The following is a 14,042-nucleotide window of genomic DNA, read 5'->3' as shown; positions in this document are numbered from 1 at the left end:
AGTTTGTTAGAACTTATAAAGACTCGACATTTTCTCATTGCACTATTACGCTATATTCACTTTATTTCCACTCAACGATAATGATTAACAGCACAGGAAAAAAATGTAGCATTTTACCATTCACAAAATAATAACAAAGTTTATTTTTATGTGTGATTTACAAATAGCACCGTAAAAGTTAGCAAATATTATTATGATAAAATATTGAAATAAAATATAGTACATAAGAAATAATAATTTACCCTCATATATGTTAAGACATCGATAATAATATGAGACTTTAAATTACTATAATGTTATTTCTCATATTTTATTTAATTGCATACACACATGCGGTGCTTGGAATTAAAAAAAAATAGAAGGGGGATTAAAAAAAATTGCATTCCAAAAGATTTAAATTTCTCATTGATTAGGATTTAAAATATAATTGGAAGAGGTACACTAATATTTTTTTTTTAAAATAAGGAGTACTTCCCCTACCCCAATTTAAGAATTACGTATACCTTCATGGTTACCTACATATAATAGTTTCCTATCAACGAATCTCATAGGTACAGACTAAAAACTGTACTACCATACAGGTTACAGGGTGCTTGTGTTTACCTAGATAATCGCGGTATGCAATCATCATTTGAATAACGTGTATAATATAGCAATAAGTTTGAAACTGCGGTTGACAAAAAAAAATATTGGATTAATTTTCAACAATGCTCTTCGCCACAAACTGATGCCGCACAATCTTAGTCTAAATGATTTAATTCCGAGTATGGGTGTTCCGGGTCGTCGTCGTTCATTACGCGTTTGGCTCGTTGTAATTTTGGCATCCATTTCCCCGGCAGTGTGCACAAATATGTTTTGTACGTCATTTCTTATACTACAAAACCGACAGCGTGTATAATGCACGATATTAATTTCAAAAGGTAATCTACAAGAGCAGGTGGATTCATTATTATTGGAACCAAATCATTTGTTTTAATCTGCGGTCCCTGAGTATTGCGTGGAATTAAACTGAGATCGATCTGTAGTTAATATTATACTTGTCGGTACGAATATAGACAGTTCAGCTGATATGATTTCGCCGTGCTGGAAATACTGACTTAATTGATTGACTTTTTTCTTGAGTTATACTTCTGTATAATATAATATTCGAAAAATCAATGTTGTCCGAACACATATTTTCCTATTTTAAGCCTTTATTTAGAACGAACATAGTTAACTTTAATGGAATTAATATTATCGTGGGATGAAAAAAAAACTATGACCTATAATAATATTTATAACTAGGTAAGTATATTATCCAGTGACCCGCATAGGTTTTTACATTTTAATTTTAATGAGCACTATGAGAATTTTATAATTTACAGAGAAATTACAATTTTAAAATGATCTGACACACTTTAAAATAAAAATACAAAAAAAACTTACGAGATCATGTGGTTATATTCTTACTTTTAATTTTATAATAGGTCAATTCGATCTGACATTTAACATAACAGAGTGAAATGGATTATCTTGAACGTATAATATTTGCTACTATGTTAAGTATTTGTTTATATGACGGAGATAACTTGAGTATGTGTAGCGTCTACTTAACATTTATATTAACTTGTTTTTTTATTTACGGAAATGTTAGTTTGAATAAACGTTTCTCCGTGCATGATCCACGGAATTAGAATGTGGTTAAATGAATAATTAATATAATTTATTTTGTGATGTGGCTTAAAAATTAATATGTCATTGTTGACTTTTGATGACATTTAGCCGTTAGGTTTATTTGGTCTTGTATAAGTATGATTGAATAATACTTATTTTGTTCTGGACCCAATAATAATTAATTGTAAATAAAAACAAGGCTAAAGGCAATATTATTACGATTGTCATACGAACAAGCCCTACTACAATCATTTTTAGAATTGTTATTATTATTTATTATTCGACAGACGAATTATGTCTGAATTATTGATAATACAAGTGTCTAGAGTCTAGACTGTATAGAGCCTGATACACTTCAATATACCGGATTTATTCATTTTTAATGACAATGATCGTGTAATAAATCGGCTTTTATTTCTTTTTGTTACTTATAAAAATTGTCTCGATTTACAATTGAACGCGGTAGTCATACATTCATCACATAAAACAACACTATAGATGGTTTTTTTGTTTTTGTCTTAATCTTTCGACATTTTTTATGTTTATTTTGTATTTGAATAGCCATAGCCATTTTGAAGAACCATAGTCCGTGTTTTTACAAATTTAGTGTAAATTGTGCAAATATAACTATACATATTATTTGAGTTGGTTTTACGACGTAGAAAAGAAAAAACCAACATTAATAAGAAACTTGTCTGGTTTATAATACAACGTTTTGTTTGAATGGTGTGAAATAGTGTAAAATAAAGATTTTGTTGTTATTTTGCACATGAACTTTGATGAATTATTGATAAAAGTTCAAATTTAAAGTACGGCTTAAGTCGTCATCTTCTTGAGCTCTCATACACAAATAATTCATTGGAATAGTCATGTAGAGTTTACTGGAATTGTTTTAAAGTGTACCATATTATATTAACCCTTTGTTAATCGTAGTATGTAGGTACCTAAAGACAAAACATTTTCAACTTTCAACTTTACGTCTTTTAAGTTCTCAGTTATTTCTAATTGTAAATATTCTTACATAAATATAAACATATAATATACATTATAATACAATCATAATACAATGTATATAAAACATTGTATAAACATTTATATTCTCCACTATTGTAGGTACCTATATAAAAAACATATTTTTTACTCAAACATTTCTGAAAAATCAATTATTCTACCACTGTTCGTCATAATAGTAAATGCATATAATTTCAGGTAACAAGTTATATAATAAATGTTAATATATTTTGATATTTCGGTTATCGTATTTGACAATAGCACATCATAACCTTTGCATAATAAAAGTAAACTATTACAACGGCTGATGACAATGTTATGATGCATGCTGCAGGTTGTAATTATTTTGTACTATGAAATAATTGAACTTGAATTTTGTTCAAAAATAGATATCTAAAAAAAAAATTGAAAATCAACTTGTTTTCGATAAGGCCGTGTATTGACTTGTGTAAACTAATTTCGCTGTACGCACACTACAACGAAAAACGTGTAAACGAACCAACTTTTTTTCACTTTTGTCTTTAACATCGTGATTTATACGCAAGAGAACTTATTCGTCTTAAGATTGAAACAACTCACTACAGTATAATATGGTGCGTACAATATAATATATAGTGTATTGCATTTTATACACACGTTCAATCCATTTTAATACATATTCCATTGTTTCGAATGTTTTTCCTTTGTACGCATACAAATTGTTTTTTAAATATCGATTAACGTGCAAAAGAAATATTGTACATTGTACATGTATATAATACACTTTAGTTTCAAACACCATTACGGGTAGTCGTAAATTTCGTGGCACCGGTGGGGACAGCCTGGAAACACGCGCAACGACGACGACAACCGTGATCGAATGCGATTTTAAAGTGGACTCGTTCCACAAAGACCTCGTGACTTTTCCGGGTGTTTTCAACCTATTGCGAGACGTCAAAACCATCTCTCGCACTCGCGAACAATAATTGCTATTTCAAACCGTCGTCGTTCTTTCGGGTCCCTGGCATTTTTTTATTCATTTATTTTTTATTTGTACTGAAATAAATTCAATTTGTATAACTATTACGAATACAAATACGTCATATTATAGTCGTTAGTATCATGTACACCTTGGTAAAAGTTATGGTAATAATAATTTAGTATACAAATAACAATTAATCATTAAGTTGAAGCTATGCCTAAAGACCTAACATAAAAAAATAAACATTATCAATACAAAGACAAAATATTTAAATAATAACAACTAGGGCTAGGATGTTTATATGCACCGAAAAATAGCTAAATATGCATGACAAATGTTAGTATTTTAATTAGGTATTGAATGAAAATTAAAAATTGTGTTTTACAAAAAAAAATACATAATTATTAATTATACTTAGAAGTAAATCTAAACTGAATATCGATTTATTAATTAAGTGAGTTACGTTGACAACAAATTATGAACATTCTTCATGAACGACTTCGCTCTCTCAATCTGGTGTGAAAAAAAGAACTGGGATCTACCAGTGCACCATATCAATATATCATTGATGGTTCAAAATACCAATACTGGATAATATGGGATCATTTTACACCGGTCTGGACCAACGACTTTCTAGTTGATTGTTACAATCGACGAGACCTATTGAACATTCCATGTCTATCTTTGAATAACATTATAGAATAAGCATTTGCTAATAAGCAATAGTTTTTATATAATATACATGTGTAAAATACACATAATATGCAAACTTTCATTCAATTTATATTAACTGCCTTTCTTTTTTTCTATTTTTCTATTTGGTTTCGAAAACCACAGAACAAATCGTTTAAACCAGAAAAAATCAAAAATATATGCCAAATTTTTTTTATATTTTGATCTAGACACAAAGTGAAACAAATTTCTATCTATCTGAGAATATGTGCAATAGGACAATCTAAAAACATTCAAAATCATAAACATCCTAACCCTAAAATATGAATAACCACATAATTGCACGCTAATATTTCGTCGATACCATTTTGGTTTATTTGTTAAAAGGTTATTAAAATATTATAAAGTTACCTATCAAAATATTGTAGGTATTGTACATTTCTTTATTAATTTATTGTGTCCGCCGCAGCCGTGCCCCGACGGTTTGGATTTCCGAGCGGTGCAGTGTTCGGCATACAACGACCAGCCATACGACGGCGAGACCGTGGAATGGCACCCTTACTACGACGAGGAGAGCCCTTGCACGCTAATGTGCGTCGACTCCAAAGGCCGAGTGGAAGAAATGGCCCCGAGGGTGCGAGATGGCACCAGGTGCAGGCTGGGCTCGTTGGACATGTGCATCGACGGCGTGTGTCAGGTGAGATCCGGAAACGGCGTACAGTTGATATATTATGCATTGTATTAGGTAAATTGTTATAAATTAAAATATACGAAGTGTAGGCTCAGAGATGTTCACAATTTTTTTCCCCGTACCACTCTTGTTCTCTATGCGCCAGTCATGAACCACTAATGACTAAAAATAGAACTATTCAAAATTGGAACACATTTTTCATAATAATAATACAGTTTGAATCTAATAATTTAGATAAATTTAACAGTATATTTAGTATCTATCCAAAAGACAAAAAATAATATCAAATCTGTTACAAATATTAGGTATAAAAATGTTAATTTATTAATTGACGTGCTACAACCATAGGGCATCCCACCAATTCTACGTGCCACCATATATGCACTATTATATTCAAAAATTAGGTACATGCAAAAAATATTAAACTATCTTAGTTCAAAAAAATTAGTAAGTTAATTTTAACTGTTACCTGAGTGACGACTAGCAGATAGTAAGAGGAGATTTTCAAATTGTATAAATAATAAAATACTAACTGTTTGTTTAAACACTCGCTCTACTTAATGCACCTGACTTGACGACTTGACATGTACAAGATGTCAGCTGATTATTTATTTATTTTTTATTATTATTTTTTTTTTTTAAGACAAACGTGTATTTACAAAATCTATAATATTTATCTATAGTAAGTAAATTTGCTAATAACTAATCAATAAATACATAGCATTACATGTGGATGGAAGCCCGCCAGTGTAGACACACTCTGACTTTGGGGGGATAGAAGTTTTTTAAATTAATTAATACAGGGCGGAATTCAGAAGATCTTGACACCAGTGTATCTTTAATCGACGTGTGGGGTTGTTTGGGAAGAATTCACTCTCTAAGTTAGATACTAATGGGTTTGTGTGGTAAGCTGATTTTACGAGGAATTTTTCGTAACTGTTTTTAGCTTTAGTTTTTAGATAGTTTCGATTTTTAAATCTGTGTGTAGCGAGAGGTTTGAGACGTTCCATGGTGCAGATGTTATTTTACAAAGAGAAATAGACTGGGAGGTTTAGATAGTACGCATTTGGAAACGCTTGACACATCCCTATATTTTGATGGCATAGGCCCAGATAGGTTTGAGCGTTGATTCGCATATTAATAGTTTGTCGTCAAGCCAGAGTTCGGACTTGAGAATAAAGCGCAATAAAGCTGATTATTTAAAAAAAAAACCTAAATAATATGTAAACTGGTTCTCTATGATTCTATGCTCAATTATTCAGACGTTATGAGAACACTCGAGATCAAAATTGGCACCTCTCGAAATTTACATAGTCTATATGCACGTTTATCAATAAATAATAATTTTACAATACTTTTTTATAGTACATATTTAATCCTAAGTGCCGCTTTAGTTCTAAGTCTTTAATTACAGTACCATTATAAGTTTCATCGATGGACTTATGATCAAAATACTGTACTTAGGAGATTCCATATATTTTTATTTTTTTGATGCTTATGTAGTTTAACCTTTTCTCTCGAAATTTGAGTACAGTAATAGAAAAAATAGTTCTTCATACATACAAACGATCGATTGAATTACATTGTAATTTCGTTATTGTCAAAACCGTAGTAAGCTAGTCGCGATTAAATATTGCGAAAAAGTTATGCCTTGTTTTCACGTGATTGTCGTTGGAATCAAACCAGTACGAATCAATGTCAATGACGTAGATAATGGGATTTTAAACTCAACCATTAACCTAACCTACAATAATATGATAATTCAAAAAAACCACGCTTGAACCAATGAATTCCATTTCACTATGACAACATGTGGACCACTCTCTGTTCATTTTTTAAAAGTACATCAACAGCAGAAACGGTCATTGGAGAAAACAAAAGAAAGATTACAGTGAACAGCTAAAATTAAATTAGCAGATTACATAAGTATTTTATATTTAATGACTCGGTTTTTATTTACAATTAGGTACATCGTATAATTTAATGATGTTATACGACTTTTAGGTCCAAAAGCCCTAAAGCAGTTCCTCGCCGTAACATATTATTTTAACATGTTTACGACAGTAATAATTAGTTGACCATCTACGAAAACCATGTATGTGTGTTAATGCATCGCGTACGTTATATTATTGTCCGCAGAGGGTCGGCTGCAATTTAGAAATCGGATCAAAAGCCAGCGTGGACGAGTGTGGAGTCTGCGGCGGAGATGGTACCTCGTGTTCCAAGGACCTACACCACTGGGGCAAAATAGGCACTGGCTGTTCGGTGTCTTGCGGCGGAGGTGAGTGTGGCTGACGGCCGTAAAAATTTAAAACGAGTTGTACAAGAAATTAATGAATTAAATATTATATTACAATGCGTGTGCCGCTGGTGATGTACATGGGAGACGTAAAATGTATTTTTATTCCTTGAAGTTATACGTTGTAGGCGGTCAGAGATAAACGCTTTTTATTATTTTCATTCTGAACTTCTCACGTGGTAAAATAATACTGCACAGATATCAGAATGTTCCTGCGCTCCAATCCTTTATCCGGCGTGACCGTATAAAACAGTAAAATGAAGTTTGGCCAATAGGTGTTTATTGTTATTTATTATTATTAGTTTATTTTGATATTTTAATTTCTTATAATAACGATAGTGGTATACGGATCATATATTATTTATTTATTCTTTGATCTTCAAAAAATGATTCAATTGTATTTTCAACTAGAAGTATGGTCAGCCCGTTGAATCTGATAATAAATTAGACATGCAGTCATTTCATTACAAGACAATTTTATTGATACTTACAAGTTGAAACCGTTCGTACTTATTTCGACTGATAACTAATTGTGACCGTGGGAGGAACCTATCTGGACTCTAAACCTATACATGATAATAATTATTGAAACCGTTCAAACAAAGACCAATCGGGGTTACGATACAAGATATAACTTACGAAGTGGGAACATAGGAGAAAATAGGAACATTGAAAAATATTACTCAGAAAAATTTCAGAAATTAATAAAATTCAGTATGGTCTAAAAGTTAATGAAAAAATTACCACGCAGCAGTTCAAAACAGCTTATATTTACTTAAATACTTTTATGAGAATTTTAATGAGAATAATACTGTTTACCAGTAGTAATATTATGTTTACCATTACCAAATTATACGGCTACCGGTCAGCAACTTGGTAATTCGTGTCAAACTCGTAGAAAATGTCACTCGACGAAAAAGTCTTTGTTTTTTCTATAGGTCATATACTCATATGATATACATCGGCTGCAACCTGATTTCAATGAATCTTAAATATTTTATCTGAAACATTGGAACTCGTTTGGGCACAGAAAGAAATTAAATGTACCTATTACTGGTTTGCGCACGCTATGATAATTGAATAATGGTTATTATAAGACAAGTGCTTCAATCAAATCATGATGCTATAATTAAAGACATAGTGATGTCATTTTCTACGAAACTCAATACAAAACCTCTAGAAAAAAACTTTTTCGAATCTTCAAAATGACTAAACTCAAACCCCTCCTACCAAATTTCAAATGGTTATTTAAACCATGGAAAATTGAGATAAATATTAGTGTTATTGGGCATCACCACAAAAAGTTCAAATTTCATATTATTTTTTTTCGTCTTAAGTACCTAAGTGAAAAATAATTTTCCTATGTTCGATATGATGTTGGAGTACCAATTGTACTATTTCAGTTTATTCTTAAACAATAATCGTAACGATTTCACAAGACAAGTTGTGCATGAGTGGGTTTTTTCTCGCACCATGTTGATAAGACACTGTTTTCCAGTGGTGCCGATTTGTCGGCCGTCGGTTTATGTCATATTATGATGATCGTGTGCGCGCACGAGCACAGATACTCTCAGGTCAGGGTCGGGGTCGTAATAATATTATTATCGCACGCGCTGGATGGAATATACAGGGTGGTTCACCAGCCATGCTCAATCTTATTTTTCAATGAAGGATTTTCGGAATTTTTAAATATACCTATTACTTACTAAAAGACTATATTATTTTCAAATTATTGAGATTTTTCGTATTACTTGAGGAGTGCTCGGTGGCCATACAAACTTCTGTTTTTCAAATGAGGGTCCTCCCCCCACTTTTTTACTGCAAGTTATTTGGGGGATAATTTGTTTGCATATTTTATTTACCAAATTCAAAATTCAACCGACTAGTTTTCAGTTATTAAAATGATTTTTTAGTAAGGATAATAAAATAAAAACTGATTTACAAAAAGATTAAACAGATGGAATACTAGTTCTGGTGTCTATTGTTTAGTATAATATATAGATATGGAAAATTTTTACAATTTATAAATATGGATGGATTAATATATATTAGGTACTGAAATGTTCAAAACATCATAGTCCCCGTATTTTCCGAGGACATATTATCCTTAGACCTTAGGGCACAATGTTAAATAACTCAAAAACTGATCTATCGAATTATTTTGATACACCAAAATTTACAGAAAAATAAATAAATAACTATGATAATTGTTTGTATCTCAACGGCTGGACGCTCTTTGAGTTCTATATAAAATCTCAAGATTTTGAAAATATGATCTCTAAGTACCAATGTTTGAAAATTCCAAAAATCAGGCTTATTTAATAACGGCTTTATTGTTAAAGAAGAAAAAAAAGGGTGAGCGTGGTTAATGTGAATTACCCTGTACAGAATAAGGGCACTTACACGGGAGAGGAACGACGCCAGGGTGGTGCCAACCATCAGTGGCGCATTTTGTACACCTACCCATAGTACAATAATATACAAACTTACATCAGCTGAGGTGGCACGGCAGACAGTTGGATTTCATTATGTCTAAAAGGCCGAATTATGAACAATAATCCTAATAATACTCTGGAACCTGTAATAACGTTCGGCCGTGTCTCGGCGGCTTTTGACCGCCACGTGAAAAATACTGACAATGATAAAACGTTTTAATCAATTCTAGTACCGCGCGAGCAGTCTGTTTTTCGGTCGCCTCTTATCGCCCCTGCCCGCGATGTGATTAATGGCTTCCAATGCCCCCCGCGCGAAGTTCTTTACGGATATATAGTGCGCCGTATGACTTTCTTCTTATTTTCTTCTATTATTTTCGCAATGCCTCCGCCCCGCCACTTCCTTCCCGCCCGGCCACCCCTCCCCTCCCACACCGACCATCCGCCGCCGATCCCTCACACGCCCGTCGTCGCCCACGTCGTGTTTATATAATATTATTATATACGCGCCTATCCAAGCACAACGCCCAGCCGAATATAATCCGAGCCAAAGTCGCCGCAAAGCTCCTTAACCGCGTGCTCGTCGTGTTTGTGTTCTATTATTGTAATAAGACATATTGTAGATTAGAATTAAACGCATTTGTATTCCGACGGTTCTCGAATAATGTGTATATTATAATGATTTTATATAGGTACATAATATCATGGAGGTTACAATATCGCATCTACGTGTACGATAGAACATAATATTATTATTATTATTATAACGAATCCGTTTGCACGCGGCCGTTCTTCAAATGGCACACTTTAGAGTTTAGATAATGTTAAAAGGTGGTTATTGTAGGTATGCGGCTGCTATGATAATAATACATCTGTATTACGTTATCACATTATGTGATATTATCATCGATGTTCCATGTTATTATCTTGAGCATTACCCATCATCGTTATTCACAAATCACAATATACACCTACATGATTGTATTATTTTATGCATTGCATTTAATTGAATATATTTTTTTGACATGGATGACTTTGCAGAGAGTTCTTCAACGACCGCACTTACGCAGTTCCGCAATTTCATTTTAATTGTTCATTAATTAAGCACGATATATTCATATTCTTGTTGTATAAATACAAACGTGTTTCTCTTCGAGTACTACATTTTATCGTATATATTATATTATTATATTCGTGCTCAATGTGAATGAATTTCCTATAGTGCCCATGTCCTATATATACTTTTTTACTACTAGCTACACGATAACTATAAATAGTGCAAGTAAATTTGCATATGTTGCAATGGAATACAAAAAATATTGTACAACTATTGAAACCGACAATGAATATTGTTCAATTTATTAAACCAATACACCGATTATTTTATTATGTACGTTCTCGAATCATTCGCCTGCTGTTGCCGACTTTATGATTTTATAGAGATAATATGCTGTACTTAGTAGAGTACTATTTCTACAACTAAACTGGTTAGGTTAGGTTAGTATATTTGTTTTCATAAAATTCCAAGCAATGTAGTGGAGTAGGGTAAAAATTAGTTTAACGATACAAAAACTGAACAAAATATTTATAAATTGTTTTCTTCTAAAAATGTTCCACGTATATTCTAGTTTTCGATTTTACATTATTTGGTATGTCTATAAATTGCTTTTGTGGCTATAGTGTATAGTGAACAATAAAAAAAAATTATTTTTAACTCTTGAATAATTTATGTTTGCCTAATATTTTATGAATTTAAAATGTTTTATGTATGTTATTTTTCTATTAGATAATATTATGTGAAAACTGTAAATAAAATTAGATTTTTCATATTTATCAATTTCCACTGATCTAGTCATTCAAGTATTTTTTTCGATATGTTTTTTAATACCAAACCGCTTATCACGTTTTCCAGTCGACTTCTTATCTGTCGATATTTTTTGTTGACACTATAATCATAATATATTCCATTTTAGGTATATTTTCTATTTCCGAAATATATACTTTTTTTTATCTATTTTTAAGTTTTTTTTAGTTGATGCTTCAGTTAACAATCGTCAGTCAATCGTTTTAGCTAACGATTTTTTAACCATATTTCATAATACCTATAATTGACTATTATGAAGGCGGTAGTAATAATATTTTTTAAAGATTATCCCTGCATGACATGAGTATAAACTAAATATTTGTATTATATACCTACGGTCTAAGTACTTCGAACCCATTATGGTGCATACATGTACATACTTAGCGAATACAGCATTTATAGACATCGCCTATTCAATCCCCTTAGATACCAATGTACCGGTACCACTACGAGTTCTGCGAACTGGTAGATTTGCCAATATGGATTTGCTTGTGAGTTTGATCGTAGACAATTTTCAGTGGTTGTCATTTGAGTTATTGATCAGCTCGCACGTACTCTGCCCGTCATATGATTTTCTTGTACATTAAGACCATCATTTATAATATATTACCGCACTCGTACAAATGGATGTTGGTAGTAATACTGTATTATACATCTAGAATTTTTCAATTGCATTTTACCTTATACGATTTATTGTACATTATTCTTGCCAGTAATACACATCCGATGTCAAATAATAAATTATTATCGTCATTTTTACGATGGAAACTAATCCACATATTTTAGGAGTGCATATAATACTCTCTCTCACACACACACACACACACACACACACACACACACACACACGTCTATATATGTATCGCATGATACAGCGACGTTTGTATACTGAGAAATATTTATAAGCGGCACACAATATATAAAACGGATCGTTATAAATAACATCCAATATTTTGTAGTAACAATTTATTTTTAATAGAAACAATTTAAAAATGTTTATTGTATAATATCTGAATAATATTATGATGGGTGAATAGCAGCTGATGTGAACTGTTAAACATTTACAATGTTATTAAAGTATTAAACTAACATTAGTTTATTAGTAATATTGATCATTTTAAATTTCTTCTATAGTTATATTAATTTCATTGAATTATGTAGCTAGTCGATTGGACGTAGGTATAAGTAGTGATGGGCAGTACTATATTATACACGTTGAGGTTTTTTTTTCAAATTTTAAATTTCGATGGATATGTATAACAATGTTTACAATAATTGCATTACTTTTAATTTTATAATTTTAATTTAAAAATAAGTATTTATTAATGAATGTAATTGAAATAAATACCTTCTGTGATTTGAAACTTGCACTACAGTCTGCAAGTTTTCATTCTTACTTTTTAATCGTTTTAAAGTAAAGTTTAATAGGCAATTTAGAAAACCTGTTTAAGAGACCAAAAAATTCAGGGTTTAAAGAACCGAGGGTAATTTTTAATCAAAACATTGCACGTACCTATCCACTTAAAATGTTGGTAACAATACTTTAACATAGATTAGAGCATTTTAAGTTCATTGAATAATACAATCACATATTATCTGTTTTTTTTTAAAATTAAAATGATACGTTTATTTTAGTTGGTTTTTGGGTGGAACACATATTTTTTGATTGTTCTCGCACGTGAATAAATAATTATTTATTTACAATTATTTTATATAAACATCACATGAAAACGACTTTTCTTTCCCACGTGGATTATATTGTGTCTCGTTTTAATGGTTATATAATGCTATTAAATATTTACATTTGCTTATATTACATTACCGCTTTACAATTTTGGAATATTAGGTGCGTCTGCCTAAATTCGTATACTGTAGTGAAGTAGGTAAAACAAGTTGAAATTCTTACGGCTATTAAGTTAAGCCAACTCTATTAATTAGTTCCAATAAATCATTTGAATAATACAATACGTAGATTGGGTCGGCTGAAAAAAGTAGGTAGTGTGTTCACGGGAGATATAAGTATGATAATTGATAACCATAACCATAACAGCGAGCTTTTTAATAATTCTTGTCGACAGTTCAATAAAAATAAAAACCATTGTTATTGCAAGCACGTTTAACGCACTTTAATACAAAGTACATGGTTGGTATGTAATAATCAACATCATATCATTATATAACATGTTACAAACATAAAGGAACGTCTGAATTCGAACATAACATTCAAATACGATAACCAAATCTAAGTCGGACCCACCCACACTATTACGGGTTAGGTGGCTACACGCAACGTTGAACATATTTGACCGTCATTAGTCATTGCATTATATCATACGTCATAGTATTATTATTTATAACGTTAACATCGGATTTACCCAGAATCTACTCCTATTTGAGATTTTGCGCTTCCAGTTGAAAGAGCTAATGTAATTTTTCCAAATTGTATAACAGTTTTCTTG

At 31.4% G+C, this 14,042-nt stretch overlaps 1 protein-coding gene across 5 annotated transcripts in view; it reads left to right on the top strand.

Moving 5' to 3' along the window:
• LOC111036926 (ADAMTS-like protein 1) overlaps positions 1-14,042 on the top strand; it is a 98,706-nt gene that overhangs the window by 2,581 nt on the left and 82,083 nt on the right. For all 5 annotated transcript variants that reach the window (XM_022319235.1, XM_022319254.1, XM_022319226.1 and 2 more), the window contains exons 3-4: positions 4,767-4,994; positions 7,128-7,269. In XM_022319235.1, the coding sequence (XP_022174927.1) occupies positions 4,767-4,994; positions 7,128-7,269 (370 nt within the window). The remainder of the gene's footprint in view (positions 1-4,766; positions 4,995-7,127; positions 7,270-14,042) is intronic.

Source organism: Myzus persicae, unplaced genomic scaffold, assembly GCF_001856785.1.
Source record: "Myzus persicae strain clone G006 unplaced genomic scaffold, MPER_G0061.0, whole genome shotgun sequence".
Lineage (NCBI taxonomy): Eukaryota > Metazoa > Arthropoda > Insecta > Hemiptera > Aphididae > Myzus > Myzus persicae.
The sequence above is the reverse complement of the archived record's forward strand: the minus strand, read 5'-3'. Positions and strand labels throughout refer to the sequence as shown.